The sequence below is a fragment of the Buteo buteo genome, chromosome Z (assembly GCF_964188355.1).
Source record: "Buteo buteo chromosome Z, bButBut1.hap1.1, whole genome shotgun sequence".
NCBI lineage: Eukaryota > Metazoa > Chordata > Aves > Accipitriformes > Accipitridae > Buteo > Buteo buteo.
The window spans coordinates 50,380,387-50,397,759 of record NC_134204.1 but is presented as its reverse complement, the minus strand read 5'-3'; the positions used below and the strand labels follow the sequence as shown (position 1 = coordinate 50,397,759).

Genomic DNA, 17,373 nt, shown 5'->3' with positions numbered 1-17,373 from the left:
TTTCAGTCTTAGTGTGGAGAATGTAAGAGTTGGCGGTGGGCTTTTTATGCCTATTAGCTATTCTTCAGATAATTATTTCATTGCTAGAAGCAGATGGTGATTTTTAAGCCCACTGTTATTTTGGTACACTTTAAGAAAAAAAAAAGTCCTAAAAATAGACCCAAGTTACCATATCCAGCAAAAATATGTTGTCAGCTCTGTACTCTGCTGGGCTAAAAACAAATCTGTCAGCAATTTCTTTGGGTTAAAGTATCAGAACATTTGTGTGGGTTGGTTTTCTTTTTGTTTTGTTTTTTTTATTTTTTTAAAGAAAGCATTTTAAGTGGTTTTGTAACAGAGTCCATTTAAAGCTTTAAGTATCAACAAATTACCATCTGTTGTTATAAAGACACTTTATCAAATTGATGAGACCTGCACTCTGGTTAATGTTGTGGATCAACTGCATGAATTAGACTTTAAAATCTGAATGAGTCTGAATTCAACATCTTCAGCTCAGCTGGAACAGACATTAAAAACCAGCCCATTTTCTGTAATTATGAAAACAAAAATGAGGGTGAGAGTTATTCATGTGGAAAAAAAAGCACTGGTAGTGCATCTTAGTCAAGTAGGGTTCTTATGTTTGCTTTAAAGTAATTTCTTCTATTAAAAGTGTGGTTTGACAGAGTTAATGAATGAAAAAAGAAAAAGTCATTTGGATTCCCTGTGCACCTACAGGTGATTGACATAACAGACTGACAGTACAGTATTTGCAGAATTATTTTCAGTATTAGCTTATTTTGGCATAACTGTTGGTATAAGGACTAAATGTAAGGGTTCAGGTAAAAGAAGGTGGTATTTGTTATCTCTATAGCGTGTGGACATATCCTAGCATGATGGATGCAGAAAGCTGAACCAAAATCAGATCTCTAAGGTAGAGATTTCATTTTAATGATCTCAGTGCAAAATATTTTGTCTGGCAGCATTTGTGTATCTGAGGTACAGCTCCTTAGGGTCAAATCCTGTGAACTGTTGAGAACCCTCATTGTTTGTTGGAGATTGGCAAGATCAATAATTCCCCAATTCAAGACTTTATTTTACTAATTAAGTGAATACTCACTTCCTATCTGAAGGTGCCCAGATGAAGTGTGCTAAATCATGCCAGCTGGCAGCATCAACCCCTTTCCGTTGACTCTAGAGGTAACTTAGGCTGCGCAGTTTACTCTCTCAGTTCAAACGTAAGTTACATGCTTACAGCAAGCAGCGTGGCACTTCTTATCAGAGAGTTCAGCATATGCTCTAGAGCAGACCTTCTTTCAAACCCTCTGAATTCAGTTACAATGCTCAGTTTGAAAAACTCTATATAAATACATTGTCAGTAACTTTGGCAGCCGTTGCACTGTGAGCTAGAATCAGTTGGGCTTGAAAGCAAATTGACTGAAGTATGCCTGGAGACGTGCTCTAGAGCATGCAAGCTGTCATGTAAAGGAAAGGTGGGAGAGAAAACTTGGATAAATTTTCTGTTGTAGTGTGCTGAAGAGTACACTTACCTCCTGTGTGCCAAAGACCCTGAACTCTGTGCTTAGACCTCCAGCTTTAGCTGTCAGATCCACCTCATGATGACCAGCACTGAGTGTACAATGCAGTGTGAGGTCCTTCCTACAGGAGCCTGATGTTGCTTGCTACAAGGATAGGTAGATTTTACATGCATGATACCGGTGAACAGGTCATGGAAGTGCTGTAGATTACAGACCATTTCAAGGAATGGTCATACCTGGTATGGTATACATATAGATACTTTGCTGTCAGTTTGTCATTCCGTGTTTCAGATGTGTAACTGCGCTGATCAGTGCCAACCATGTCTGTGTGTTTGTTCATGCAGTGGAACTGCACTGTGGCCTGTCCCAGGTCTGGCCCGGTACAGCACCCCAGGACCGGGTGGGACAGACTGTGAGTTGGAGGGAAAAAATGGAAACCACGTGGAAACAGTCTAATTTCTGAAACATTTTTTTTGTTTTTAGAGTGTTGAACTAATAAAATTTTATTTCAAGAAAACCCTTCTCTTCCTCTACCTTTTAGCCTTGCACAGGGTTGACTTTTTTTGACCGCAATTCCCATTATCCCATTATTTTTTTCTAAGTAAGACTGATCCTGAACCTTATTGTCATCTTCCTTATTCCCCAAACATTGATCTTTCTGTTGTCTTTTTCCTGCAATAACAGATTACTGCCCTTCTCACACCAACTTTTTGGTAAGTATTAAAAGCCTACCTTTCCTACACAGTTTTGCTGTCTTACAATCCTGAGATGAAAGAATCTGTGGGACGATGGAAAGTGTGAAAAAATGCCTGCTCCTGCCAGGACAGGCATGTGATTTACGGTGATGCTTGTGCTGAGGCAGCCAGCAGTCTGATGTTTAACTCCACTGATGGTTAACTTCTCTAGGCAGAACCATATAGTCCACTGTGATTTTTAGATAAACTTTTGGTTATGCAAAGTCAGCCACTGTCTTTGTTGGAATTAAAGAAAGAGGAAGATGAAGTGAGAAACTGTTTTTCATGTGAATGTTATGTCATTCACATCACCTTAACCCAATGATGACCTTAAAGGAGAAGAAGGAAAAAAGTCACTAAGCAAATAAATTCTTATGCTTTTGTCAGTAGGACTTACTTTGCAAACACGAACATTTGGCAGGTTTCTACATTTTCCTCATCAAAACTAAACTGAAAGCTGAGGAAAAGAATCAAAATCAAAGTTGAGGATATTGAATTGCACTGACCCAAACACACACTAGCTGAAGTCAACAGCGTTTACATGTCTTAGCAGAAGAGAAGGCAGGAGATGAGATCTACCTCCCTAAAGAGAGTCACAAATTTTCTTTTTTAAGGTTTACAAAGAGATCTTCTTTTGAAAAGAACAGGAAATAAGCCAAAATTAAACTACACAGACCTTATTGTACCTAGTATTTTTTTTGTAAAAAGATGTAGGCAGATGATAGGTATGTCACTTTGTGTATTTATGTGCATGTATATGTACATGCATAGAGACATGTAAGTGCTTTTCAACAGCTCCAAGTCTCCAGCATGTGTCAGTATCTCCAGGTGCATGTAAGCCATCTGAACCCTACAGCCTTAATTGCATAACACAGCCGTATTACAAAATATTACCACACCAAGTTCGTTTACATTATTTCATAACAAAAAGAAATAGTATTACAGAACATTTTTACCCTTAAGGGAAAATTACTAATTATTTAAAACATTGTCTCTGTGCGTGTTTGTATATGGTGTATAGGGGTATATGAGCCTCATTATGGAAAAATGTAGGGGTGGATTAAAGCAGGATCCGTGGGATACAGCCCCAAGGTCAGAGGAGTTTCAACAGGCAAGAATGTCAAGCTAAGCAGAAACGCCAGCACAGTTGATTGTAATGAGCTTATTGGGGTGATGTGGACCACTTAACTTGAGGGGAAAGCAGCTGTGTGAAAGACTGTCATAGGCCTGGTCAGAGGACAGGTCACATCCAGAAGACAGCTTTGGTAGACAGCAGATGTTTGCGTCTCTGAGTGGAATCCAGACACTGGCATTAAACTTCTGCATTCTTTAGACAGCAAGTGGATTGCTGACTTCTGAGACAAATTAATTCAGCTATCTGTCTTCTCTCTTCAAATCCACATTTGTTTCTTGCTGCAAGGCAATAATACAATTGCTGGGCTACTGCCTAAGCCCTTGTGCGTTAGAGATTTTTTTCAGTGTGTAAAGTTTTGTTTTGGTTTTCATGAGTGGTAAGAAAAAGAACTGGGTTCTTGTTCCTGTTCATATGATTGCTTCCATACTTCATATGGTGACCAAAATAGAGGTCTCCCCACCTTCAGGTGGGTGCCCCAGTTTCCCACCCATGGAGGCTCTCATTTGTACATGCATTCATGCATGCCCTGCATCCACGTCAGTAATTTGCTGGTCAGTAGTGCAATTCCAGTGGTTTTGAAGATTCACCCTTCTAGGCTGAGGGACTCAGGATGCTTTCCTCTGATGCTTTTCTCTTCAAGAAAAGAGGTGATGACTTCTGATTGTCCCACATCCAGGGTAAAACCCATATCAGCTCCAGCAATGCTGAAAAAGAAGGTGATGGCTATTACTCTTCGTATCAGGCTGACCCAATGAGTGGAGCAGATGTACACTGACATACATGTGTTAGACTTAGCCCCTTCAAGGGCAGATAGGAGAAACAGCTGGCTTCTATCCTTTCAGACTGGCGGCTGGGCCTGAACAACGTGTCTAATGAGCTAGACCGAGAAAGTTGTATGTTATCCTGGAGCACAACAACATTCAACACAATCCTGTAAGGGTTCAGATGCCTTCATGGACAGACAAGGGCTAAGTGTTTTTTTGTTCTGAGGATTGTAATATGGCTGCATAGTTCTTTTCTTGTCTGAGTGTCAGAATTTACTTGAGATTAGGGTTTGCAAAATACTGGTTTTGATACATACTTAGGCCTAATTCTTTTATAGAATAGGGCTTATTTCTCAGTACCCTAATAGGTGATGAAATACGAGGTACAAAAACTGCCTGCAAAGTGCATGGAACTCTGCTAGAAGATAATAATGATGTCTGGTGTAACAGTGGGAAATGTAACACGTTGTGGCAATGGGCCCTCAAGACTTTAAAGTTAAAATGTGAACCTGGTGTGAAATGCAATTTTTGAAGTGCATTTTAGGGCCTTTTATTCATCTCTCCAGAGTTCTAGATCAATACAGTGAAAGTGAAAAAAAAAAATCCCTACAAGCACTACCTGGGACCACAGCACCTTCTCTCCCTCTCATGGAGCACCAGCAGGAGGAAGTGTTCTCAGAGGGCAAGGTAGGATCTGGGCAGTGGATGAGGGGAGACTGTCCACAATCTCTTTCTCATGGTTCCACTGTCCTAAATTCTCACCTGCTGAGCTGGAACGGGGGTGTTAGCTTGGTGGGGTGGAAACTTCGGTATTAGTCGGAGGAATTCCCCTCACAGGACAGAAAATCCCTTCTTGGGCAGGTGTAGTAAGGGGGCTTGGGAGCAAACATGTGCTCTGCTGCTATCTTTCTCCTCCAGCTCAACTATGTCTGTTACGAAAGGGGTCTTTATGGTATGTAGATGTGGCCTAGAGCTTGGCAAGTGCCACTAGCAATCAGGATACACAAGATGCTTCTGAGCTTGCTGTTGTGTTGTATATGCAAAGAAGGCTAATAGTGCACCACAGAGGGGTGACAGGACTTAATTCCTGTATGTCATCTTGAGGCTTTCTAATGCAAAGAAAAGCAGTAAATACTGCTTTTGCAGTGCTGGGGAATAGTTTGTGCTTGTGCTCATTCACCTCTTTCCACATAATACAGGCTTCTTGTGAAATACATCAGGAGCTATATTATTATACAAGTGCCCAACTGAAATTTCTCCATGCTTTTGACAGACTTAAATTGTGTGGCAGCTAACACCATCCAAATATTTCCCATGTCTCTGATCCATCTCCTGCAACCATTGCTAGCTTGTTGAGTCTCCACACTCTCTTCTTCTTCCTGCAGTCCCTTCCAGGCACCCCTGTATCTCAGCTACCTGTAAGACAATGTATGACTGACCACTAAGAAGACAGAGGCTTCCAGCTGTCTGATTATGCAGGACATACTTTCATTTGGAAGTGGTGGATCAAGACAGTAACTTAGTATATCATGCCTGACCTGTTTGTTTTTCAGTCTTGGTGTACTACATTTTTCTCTTTTCTTTTCTCTTTTCTTTTCTCTTTGCTTTTCTCTTTGCTTTTCTCTTTGCTTTTTTCTTTTCTCTTTTCACTTTTTTTCCTCTTTTCTCTTTTTTCTCTTTTCTTTTCTCTTTTCTTTCCCTAAACACAAGCATACCTCTGCAGGCAGAGAAGGCGGCAGAGCTCCAAGGTTGGTCAGGTTACCTATAGCTACTAATAGAGAAGGTTTTGTAAAGAACTTGCTTGCAACTGCAGGTGACAATCAGCTGGACTTAATTTGTGAGTGACTGAAGGGAATTAGACGTGCAGCAGCTGAGAGAGTCTTGCTTTTACAGCACATACAATGTTCCAGCACATCCTCCCCTTCATTACCATTTCATTGAGTAGGCTTCTCTTATAGTATTCTTTGAACTGACTTGTAGGGCTGTACTTGTCAATTATTTCAATAGTCAAATAGGTGACACCTTCTGCTACCAACTGTTTATATTATCAGAGTTTTCATCCTTGAAAATGAGAATATAAGGGGTGTATATACTAAAAATTGTCATGTAATTGCATATACCAGCTATCTGCAGAGGCAATGTACATATGCCTATGTCTATTTAATAAGTATGTAAAATAGAAAATGGTACAGACTGTTGCTGTTCTCTTGTTCTCCAAGTCATTTTATATTGGAATTATAATGAACTCTCAGCTAAAGTTGAATCCAAAGATTATGAAATGGGTCAAATTGTTCATGTGCCAGTTTGTAGCTGTATGCTACTAGATTTCTATTACTGGTTTAGGCTAGCGCAGCAAAAAGTAGACCCATCTGTGCTCATGCTGTATGCTAAAATTAACAAATGCTCGTTCTTTGAGTCCAAGCAAAGCAAACACTGTTTCATGGAAAAGTTTTATTAAACTACAGATCAGTTCTCTTGTTTTCATCAGTGCTCCAGTCAGCATGCAACCTCTCTCCACTAGAAGCAACTCCAGGTGGCATAGCATTGCTTGAGCCGTTACTAGAACTCTGAAGAGTAGTATCATGTGCAGAGCGCTTGGGCTTCATTTGTACCTCTTCCCCGTTAAATAAAGGGTCTGTTTAAACAGTAAATATTGTGTGGGATACAGTGTTTGGTAGTTGTAGGAGATATTGGTGGCTTTAATGTCTGGAATGGCATAATTAACAATAAAAATGCAGTATACCTTGAATTTAGTACTAATATTTTCGAGGTAAATTTAGAAGAAGTACTTGTTACTCTTCAGGTGAGCAATAACTGTGTGCGTAGCTGAAGTGATGATTCCAGGAAGGAATGATGTGTAATTCTGTGAAATACACATGAACGTACTATGTATATTCATGTATCTTTAATACGTCTCTATTAAATACAGACACTAATATATTCATTAATATGTAATTAATATAGTCACATATATATCAGTATGCTCATCATACCCTCATACATGAAGCATATTTTAAAACAGTCTTTATGGAAAGAAAACAGCCTCTGTATCTGGCTTTTCAGCGGTCTCCTCAGGACCAGGAAGTGAATTTGGATGTCACGCGTGACTTGTCTAGTGTAATCACTGAGCCTAGCATCTTCCATTCAGTGCCAAGGCTAGCAGCACAGCAGTCGTTCCAGCTTTCCTGAGCAGCTCTGCCAGTGTGGCACAGCCCTGCCTCTGGGGCTGAAAGAACAGTTTAATTCCCATCATTATCCTTTCAGGCTTGTCTGCTGGAGAAGGGTGCCCAGCAGTGATGTTTTTTGGTCAGGAACTGATTTACTTAATCTGCCTGGATTAGAGCAGCAGTGTGTTTCATATGGTCAGCACATGGGTTCTCAGTCAGAAACCTTGTGTGTGTGACTTACCAAGTTGCAGCTATCCAGCTTCACTCAGTCAGACTGGCATTTTGCAGGGCTAGGGTATCAGTCTTCTGACTTCGGCCAACCAGTCAACATTTAGCACTTGCAACTATGATGTCAGTCTATAAATTATAGCCTCAGCAAAACCCCAGTGCATAATCTGGCAGCTGGACTGTCATTTTCAGAGAAACACTTCTGTCCACTGTAAATACATAACACACAATTTCAGTGTCATTCTCCGTTTCCTTTTTCAGTCATCATTGCTTCTTTGCAGTCATATAGTTTTGCAATGAATAAAGTGATACTCTTGTTCTTTATCCTCCTGCTTGGAAGGAAGGAGGATCAGGAAGATGTGGAGAATCGGTGAAGAACACAGAGAAAAAATCCCTGCCTTTGCCTTGAATCAGTGGTGTAACTAATCCGGCTTGAATACGTAGATTCTTGCCTGTCCTTTAAAATAGAAGCTGGGTGTGGTGGGGGTACTTTCTGAAAGTAGAGTCTGTACTTCCTAAAATAAAGTTAATTTATCAGTGTAAGCACTATGGAGTACCAGAATGTAATCTTCTCCATCTTCAGTGGAATTCAGAGCTCCTTGTCGTTGGTCAGGACGAGGCCGTGAAACCCAAGTAGATATTTTTGGCAGCTTTCAGTAAAAATGAGTTCTTGTAAAACTGAATTTTGCCCCATCTGACAGGGCATTTTGTCATTGTCCTCTGTCATGTTGTTTGAAGGACAGAATGCAGGAAATAAACGGGTTGGTTTGTTTTGGGGCTCTTTTGAATGACAAAAGTCAAATGGAAATCCAAATATACTGAAATAATATTAATTGCACATACACAATATACTGGCTTGTATTAGTCATTCAAAACTATTCCTGCTCTGAAAAGGCTGACAATGAAAAGTTTGCCTTATGTGAAGACGTATATATGATTTGACTTTATGTGACCTGACTGTGGAAATAAAGTTAACTACCCACATAAAACTTGGTAGGCCTGGAACTTTCTTCTGCTTTATTTTATTCTTCAGAATTAAAAAGCGTCTTCAGATCTTGAAGTTAATTTATATGACTTCTAATGGGACAGAGTTGATAGAGCCAGCTCCTCCTATGTCTTTCTCAACCATATGGGTATTGTTCATACCCATCAAACTGAATTTATCTGAGATTATGCACTTAAGTTTCATTAATGCACAGATATTTTTTAGTTCATTTTAGCTGGCAAGGTTATATCGTTTCTGGACCCAGTCTATGTGGCACAGTGCAGCACAAATGACCCACACAGAGCTCTGTGTTGTGGTGCTAGATGTTTCTGGTGCCTACAGCAACTTGCTTCTAAAGCAAGTTAAAGCAGTCAGCAGTATGAACTGTCCTTCATCGGGTTTCCCAGAATGGAACATTTTGCAGTGTTTCTCTTACTGAAATTTCTGTTTCATCAGTGTTTTACTAATAGATCTTTAACAAAGACGTTGTCGTGGTGTTGCTGCTGTCTAGCGTGGTGTAATTTCCCTCAGCTCAACCCTGTCTCCTGCCCTGACCTGCAGCATCCTGAAGTGGAGGGCAGAGCCATGCAACATGACTGTGTGTGTTTCTGAAACCATACCTAGGCTAGTTTTCAGTTTTGAAGGACTTTTCACCCTAATAGAGGAAGCATCTTGGGAGAAGTGAAGGCAGTTGCTTGGAGTCCATGAATGTAGCTCTTCTTCATGTCATTAGTGTTAACTGAGATTAACTTGAAGGCAGCGGGACTGCTGATGCTGCCTTGGGCTGTCTGTCAGAGCAGAACTGGTTCCTGAATGCTGTCTGTCTGTCTGTCTGAGGCAGGACTACCAGCAGATTGCTAGGTTACTGGCGTACTCTAAACCTATACTTTGAAGCTGACATACTGGCAACAGTTTAAAATTGAAGTCTAGTTATCCATGAGCTCTCTGAAAATGAGTGCTGCTTTGATTGCTCTTGTGACAGAGAGCAAGAATTTGTTTTTTATCATCTGTAGCACCAACTCTGCAGCTCAAAAATCAATATTCTATTCAAATAGAAAATGTTGATGTACCACAACACAGAAAATGGTGTTTTTCTAAAGATATCTTATGGAACCATTGAGCTGTGGCTTGTGGCCTTAAAGTCAAGGCTTTTATTTCCTCTAAATATACTCTATTCTCTTTTCTGTGTGTCTGTCATGTTGAATAAGTAACAGGCAGTGGGCACAGGACCAGGACTCATGTCCCACGTATCATGTAAAACAAAACCAGCAGCTCTTTGAATTGTGAGGCTAGAATGCCATCAGGGGCTTCTTCTGCAGTCACAAAGCCAGAATGAAGGTGCCAGAATCCCGACATAGAGTTGCAGCCTCTAACTCAAAATGTGCTCAGGGTTTTCTTTTTACATATAATATGTACTAGTCTAGTGCGTACTTGGCGTTGCCTGTAAAAGAGCCTCACTTTTCAAATTTCTTGTTCCTCTGCCTCAGGTTCCTTCTGGGCCATCCCCCAGCCCCCCCTCCTCTGTTCCCCTCTTCTCTGTCCTTTACCAGTGCAGCTTTCTCTGCTCTTCTGCTCCACTCCGTCATGGCCAGGGTCTTCCTGGCTGCCCTGGCATTACTGCTGTGCTCAGTGTCAGAGACATGGGCATGGGCAGCGATACGCTCCAGTCTTCTCTCTCGCCAAATGGTGCTTTCAGTCTGTGAGCAGCCCCCCAGACTCAACATTCAGGCTCTCGTAGGATCCAATTGCTAATCAATCACATGCTGCTTGTGTGCTATGTGCCTGTGTGCTGTGAATGAGAGAGAGAGAGAACAGGATCTTGTGAGAGTAGGTTAGCTGACTCATACAATTTTCTGGCCTGATATTATCTCATCAGCAGTAGATTTGAATAATTCACCAAAGTAATGCTACTACTGCAATTAAAAGAAGGATTATTTGCAAACGCTTTCCTAAATTATTGTGGATCATACTTCTGAGAATACCTTAGAAGGTTGATTTCGTGTTACACCTTCCTTAATTCAGGGCTTAATTTATCTAAATTTTGTGGCCTATCTGTTCAAAGGCATGGTTTGGCAGCCCTCAAAATTGGTGTGCCAAACTGTTGATGTCTTTTCCAAATCCAAAGTTGAACAGATATTGCTGATGGGCTGATTGGTGATGCCTTGCGCCTCAGACACATAATGGTTATTGACCACCCGAACGGTGACATATGGAGTTCCCCATCTGCTCATGTTCCACCTCTGGCATGTGTGCTGTCAACTGCTTGCTCTGGCAGGTAAGAAAATACCCCTGCCCTTTAGCAAGAAAGATGGATTTTGTACATGTCTAAAGAAACCAACTCCTATGATGTCATCTGCCAACAATTAATATGTCATGAATGTAATCATTTAAATGACATTCCACAAGATTTTTTAAAAAGATTAAATTCTTTTCAGGCTGCATTATTATAGTTATCTACCTGTTGATTTGAAAGAAGTACAGTTGATTATTTTCTTTCTGGCCTGCCCTTGCTAAGTACCTAGAGGGTAGTATTTCAGTGAGGATTAACTAAATTCCCTTCAAAATGTAGCTGTTGATCTCTCTTCTCTGATGTTTTCTGTTTTGATTCTTAAATACTGTGATAAATGTTAGGGTCTATTAAGTTTCAACTTTCTATTTTTATCCGTTGGTAAACACTACACCAGATGTGGGCGTGAAAGACCCTGAGAAGCTGAGGGAGTTCTGCTTTTATTCAACAATTTTAACTTTCATAACTGAGAATTTCAGCTCATTTTTTAGGGTTGTGTATGTGCTGTTTTGGGTTTTTTTAAGAGCTGAGAAAAACAGGCTTACGCAACTTAGTTTGCCTAAGTGCAGTGAGTCATTCACATTTCTTTTTTGCATGTGTATCTGTGTGTGTGTTGTATCGCTTTATATAACCTTTCTTTGAAAAAGTACTACTGTGAATGCTAAGAATATATTTTCCCTGTAAAACAAAAAAGAAATGTGCCTATTAGGCAGATAGCTGCTTCTCAGTGATGTCTCCTCATAGATGCTGTTCTCCAGGAAGGCATTTTGGTGATTCTTCTTAAGGCTCTGGTTCTTCAGTGGCAAAGTTTATGCTGGTATATGAAGGTGTAAGGGGAAGGCCAGGTAGCTCTATCCTTTCCCCTTTGTGGGCAGAGCTGTTGGTAACCCTACGTGATAATGTTGATTATATATATGCATATATTTATACAGTGGTTTCAAATGTGTGTAGTCCTTTCAGCATACTGTAGCTTCTGCTTTATCACATTGGTTCCTACCATCAAGGGAGGAGTGGAGCTTTCAGAGCAGAGTATGTGCATTGTGCATGTGCAACCTCTGTGCATTGTTGGAAGAAATTTGGGGCTTAAATTCATTACAGAGTTATCAGACACAGGTGGAAAGCATCCTCCATCAAGGACACTTACAAAGAAGTCCTCTGGAAGGCCTCATCTTTTTTGACACTACTTCATAACTCTGTGTGATCAAAGGTACCGTGAACGTCCAGCTGCTTGGAGTTTATTGTTTTGAATGCAATTACAGGTATTAAGTGTCAGTACAGTTTAAGTGCTAGAATTGCTGTTTTCTTTTATGTTTATATGTTTCAGACATGTTTTCCTTGACATCTGATGGATGGTGCTATGTAGCTGTGGCAGGGAACTCACTGTTGGTTTTCCCAGAAAGGGGGGAGTGTGGTTCCTGGTGCAGAGATGTGCTCACAGGTCTTCTGCTTGTCCTCGTGGCTGTTCTGAGGCTTGCCACTTCATTTCTCTCCAGCTCTCTGCTGTATCATCATGTTTTCTGACCTGATGTACATCCTCTCTGGCCATGCTACAAATCCTTCCCAGCATGGAAAGTTCCCCACAACAGTTTCATACCGATTACTTTATGCACACTCAGAAATCCCTCCACTCTGCTCTACAACCCTGTGTTTTACCAAATCAGATTCAGGGCCTTTTCCTTTCTATAACCTGATTTTTACTTCCATTAAAATACATCACAGTTTTCATCTAATTTCAGTGGCACCCTATGTTTTATTCAAGTAGCATTGTCCATCCTCTTTCTTGTTCACTCTTGTGCCAACATTTTGACGACTGCAGTAGTCACTACAATAGAGATACTGTGTTTTCTGTCTGATACAGAACAGATGTTTGCAGTAGCTAGATAAGGCAGTGTTCATTCTTAATTCATCATCAAGAAATTGGATTCACATAAGGAATTGTAGTACCTGTCTAGCTTCAAAAGCATAAGCAATTTTCATGAATGTACTTGCGTGTGTAAAATGAGGCATACACTTAGATTCCTTACTGGATTGATGTTCAGAAGAGCAGCTCTACTGGTTTGGGCTCTAAATGTAATTAACATACCCAGAGGCAAAAATACTGAGTAGGAGTCACGTAGATATAACTGTTTCCTCCAGCAACTGTTGACAATAAGGCACCTCCTTCACTCAGCAGATAATAATTGGCATAACATCTGGAGATAAGAAAGATCTCTGAACTTGTGGAACTCTGTATGAATAAGAAAAATTTCCTACTCACAAAAAAACTACAATTGAGAGCAACTCTTCATATTTAATTCCTTTAAAGGGGTGTTGTCTCTTTGCACACAGTTGTGGACAATATCTGCATGGGCATAGTAGTTATTCTCACCGCTGTTTGTGTCAAATAGCCCCTTGTATGAGCGGGTAAACGACTAAGTTGCCTACACCTTTGTATTAATCATGACTTCAGATGTGGGATGTGAGAAAAGGGAGCTCTTAACAATAAAATCACACAGCAAATTTTTTAACATTCATTCTTGTGCTTCAAATGCAAGGACCTAAATTTGGTAGTCCTCAAGATAGCCCTTGAAGCGCTCTGTTTCTAATCAGTCCTCTGTCCCTAATGGGCATTATCCTTGTGCCCGTTTTTATGTCCACGCTGTAGAAATCTATTACATATGTTGTCCATAGAAGCCAATAATACAAGCCAGCCACCTCAATGTACCACACATTCACTGTAAGTGTATCAGGAATTTTAAAAGTCTCACTAGAAGGGGAATACCCACTTGTGTAAAATAATGGCCCTGTAATGGTACACTTATGTGCACTCCAGACACAAAGATAGGAGTCTCGAGAAATGGGATGGACCGAGCACATAAGAGATCACACGGTTTATTCAGGGAAATATATCCTCTGTTCTTAAAAGGCCTTGAAGCTTGACTTGAAATGAAAGTTTCTCTTCCTGCTATTGCCATTTTGCAGATTTTTTTCACATAATTTAGTGCAGAATCAAAGATTTACTACTTACAGAAAGAAAGAAAGAAGTAATTAACAGGCAGGGCATTAAAGGAAGGAAGGAAAACTTCACAAGGCTCAAATTAACTCTTCTCTGTTTTTCTGTCGCATCCTCATCTGACTGCTTGAGCACCACTCACTAGAGCTAAGTTTTTAGCAATTGGGTTTTAGAAATTTCACAGGAGTTCAGCACAAAGTAAGTTAACTTTCTATAACCATGACAAAGTAGGAATAATTACACTTTAAGTGACCCTTATGAGACATTTCCAGCTGCCGGGAGTAGAAATCTGGGTCACTACTCCACTGAGCAATAATGTAAGACATCAGGACACTGCTGTATTCCAGATAAAGTAAATTGCCCTCTTCCTACCGAAGTCAAAGGAGTGATCCTGCTCATGGTCACAAGTGAGTTTGTTCTGAGCTTGTCTGAGCTCTGTCAGTAATATGTTTTCTATGCATAAACCACAAGGCTTGTTAAGCTTTACATTTTAATATATTCTTTACTTACTGACACGCCTTTGCTTCCTGTTCATTTTAAAGGAATTTTTTAAAGATTGCCTTCTATATAGCAGGAAAACTGATTCACTCTATTTTGGATGTCAGTGAACTGAAATTTATATGAAACACAGTACATCCTTCATCTTAACCAAGTAACCTCAGCAAGTCACTGCTACTATTACTAAAAGCGTATTGCCAACAAGTTAGCTCAGTAGCAGAATAGACAGCATGGCCATCAGCTCATTTCTAAACTTTACTTGTAAAGCTTCTTCTGTAAAATTCCAGAGTGCCATGGAGAATTTCCTATCAAAAGGAATCAAGGAGAAGAGCACTGTTTTACCCCAGGCATATTCCTGGGATGGATTTTTGGCACTAATTTAACCTGGGATGTAGAAGCCACCCCCATACCAATCTCCTGCAAGGGTATCAGATTACAGTAACAACATATCAGGAAGCAAGTATTCAACATTACCCACCTTGGTCTGGCTCACAGGAACAGGCTTGAAATAATGTGTTTGAAAAGTCCTTTTTAGAGGTACATGGGAGGGGAAAAACAAGCTTCAGCAACCTATTATTGGAGACTTTTTCTTGAACCATTTTTTATTTGTGAGCCAAATACTGCAGTAATTAAGCTGCAAAATTAAGGGAATCTGCTTTGCTTTTAATGGAAATTAACATTGGTTTTCTCCAGGCATTCAATCACTTAACTCAGTTGTCTTTTTATATTATTCAAATGTGATACACATTAGTCAAACATAAGTGGTTGAAGAATCATGTTGCAGAATGCCTCTTGAGAGAGAAGTATGTTATAAACATTTCTACTAATGGAATATTTATGTTAATGTAAATTAACTCCATAAGGGTGGCAAATCCTTTGAAAGGTGAACATGAAGTTCCTGCTGCACAATGGATGCTTTTATTATTTCGTTACTTGTACAGCACAAAGAGCGGTGTACAGACTTCTGCTGTAGCCAACAAGGACTTTGCCAATACGGTTTGGTGACCCTCAAGAATCAAGGCCTGTCACACACTGAAAATATAATGCAGATTTGTGTGATGCTGAAGACAGGAAGGACATTTTGCAGAAATAGTTGTAAGAACTGTGATCTCAGGAAAATTGCAAAATTAACTGAATCTGTAGGAGAGCAGAACAAAACAAAGAGGTAGCAGATTTAGATTGATAGAGATAGGATCATTTTGGAGCAGGTTGATCAGTTGCCAAGAATATAGGGATAGGGACCTAAAAATGGCAAGAAAGACTACAGCTATTGTTGTCTCTGTTTCCTGTAACCCAAGCTATGGGCATTTGCTTAGTGGCATGAGATCTGACAAATGTTGGAGTGATACAGAGGACGGGTAGCAGACCTTGCCTGGAAAGCATTTTCATAGTTACAGCTGAATTCAAGACCCAGGCACTTTCCAGAGAGCGATCTAAGGCAGGCTTCCCCACTGGAAGCAACTGCTTTGTAATCCCTGGCAGATAACCTGTCTGCAAACTCTGAACTTTTGTATATGCCTATGTGTATATACATATATATATGGTACACACCTGAATCCTGCCATGAGACCAAAGGTGGGCATGGCAGCTTCAGGGATGGCAAAATGGAAGAGACAGTGCAGAAGCTAACAGAGCCATGTCTGTTGGAATAGTCTCCAGCTCTATCTCTATGCTTTTGTGCATAAGGGGAAACAGAAGCCCTAGAGGTTAGGGAAGGGCAAACTCCAGTGAAGTTGTGCCCAGGGTTTCTAAGCAGGTGGGGATTTACCCAGCTGCCTATTTTGAAGTCCACTACCAAATGTAAGAACAACCTGCTAAAAAAACTTCATATCTTTGGGGGGGTTGTTTTCTTGTTTGTTTTTGCAGCATGTAAATTTGTTATCAAAATGATTTATATTGCACAAAGCGCTCTTTCAACTGTGTTTTATTAATTCAGGAACAGCAATGATAATATCTAGTTCTTTCCAAAGAATTTGGTATGCCACATCTCCCAAATGGGATCAGATTACAAAGACAGTTCAGCTCCCAGTTAGGCTCTTCAGTGAAGTGGTTAGATTTTTGACAGCACTCAGCATCCAGTGGGTCTGGTGTTCATTTTCAGGAATGGGAGCTAGTGAGCACATCTGAAAATGTAACCTTTTGTACTTAAATATTTGTGTCTCTTCTCCCAACCCCATTCTCCATGAAGTTATGTGATATTTCTTCGTTGTTATTTTCAGAGTTTGTTTCCTTGCTTAATAAAACAAAACTAAGTAGTCTTGCAAGAGTTCTACTGCATTTCTGTGCAGCGGGATTTTCATATTTTTGTGATTATTTTTTCATACTTTTGTGATTTTCATGATATTTAAGACCCAAGTGTTCATAAATATGTGCACAAATGAAACCACAAATACCATGATGAGTTACACAGTAGTGATAACTCCAAGTACAAATATTAAATTTAAAATGTAAGTTGTTATTTGTATAGCAATTAACATGAATGCCTGATGAATCACAGTAAATCCACAAACACATACTGAACTGGGATTTTTGCACATGTAAATCCAGTTGCCTTAATGCCTTTTTCCTTGGATAAATATGACAGTTTTATGTGGCTTTTATCTTTCCAAGAACTACAGATTACTTTCTTCCAATGGAAATCAGTATGGTGGCCTAACCCACCTTAAATATTCCTCTCTTCAAGATTATTCTTTAATTATGATTTTATCTCTTGAAAAATCCTCCCATTTTCAGGTGTTGCGGAAGTTAGGTTAGGTTCTAATCCCTGATGGATACCTGTGAATACTTAAAGAAATATACATCATATAGACAGATGGGTATGCTGATGGTGCCAGATGAGTCCAAGACACCTCTAAAATCATTGTTGCCAGTGTCACATGCAAACTTTTTTCTTTCTAGGAAGACTTTACTTATCAAATTGTCTCTGTTACTGTCTTTCCCCACAACTCTGTCTTCACCCTGACAGCTCTGCTTCCAGTCTTCATGGTGTACACCATGCCTTTGGCATCGTCCCTGTGCATCTCTCCCAACTTCTCCCTATATGTTGATGCCATTTGTGAGCTTCTTGTT

At 40.1% G+C, this 17,373-nt stretch overlaps 1 protein-coding gene across 18 annotated transcripts in view; it reads left to right on the top strand.

Moving 5' to 3' along the window:
• The window catches only part of AUH (AU RNA binding methylglutaconyl-CoA hydratase), a 202,068-nt gene that overhangs the window by 127,374 nt on the left and 57,321 nt on the right, over positions 1-17,373 (top strand). For 2 of the 18 annotated variants that reach the window (XM_075021073.1, XM_075021074.1), the window contains exon 12: positions 2,199-2,227. The exons of the other annotated variants lie outside the window; for them this stretch is intronic. In XM_075021073.1, the coding sequence (XP_074877174.1) occupies positions 2,199-2,227 (29 nt within the window). The remainder of the gene's footprint in view (positions 1-2,198; positions 2,228-17,373) is intronic. 18 annotated transcript variants of the gene reach the window in all.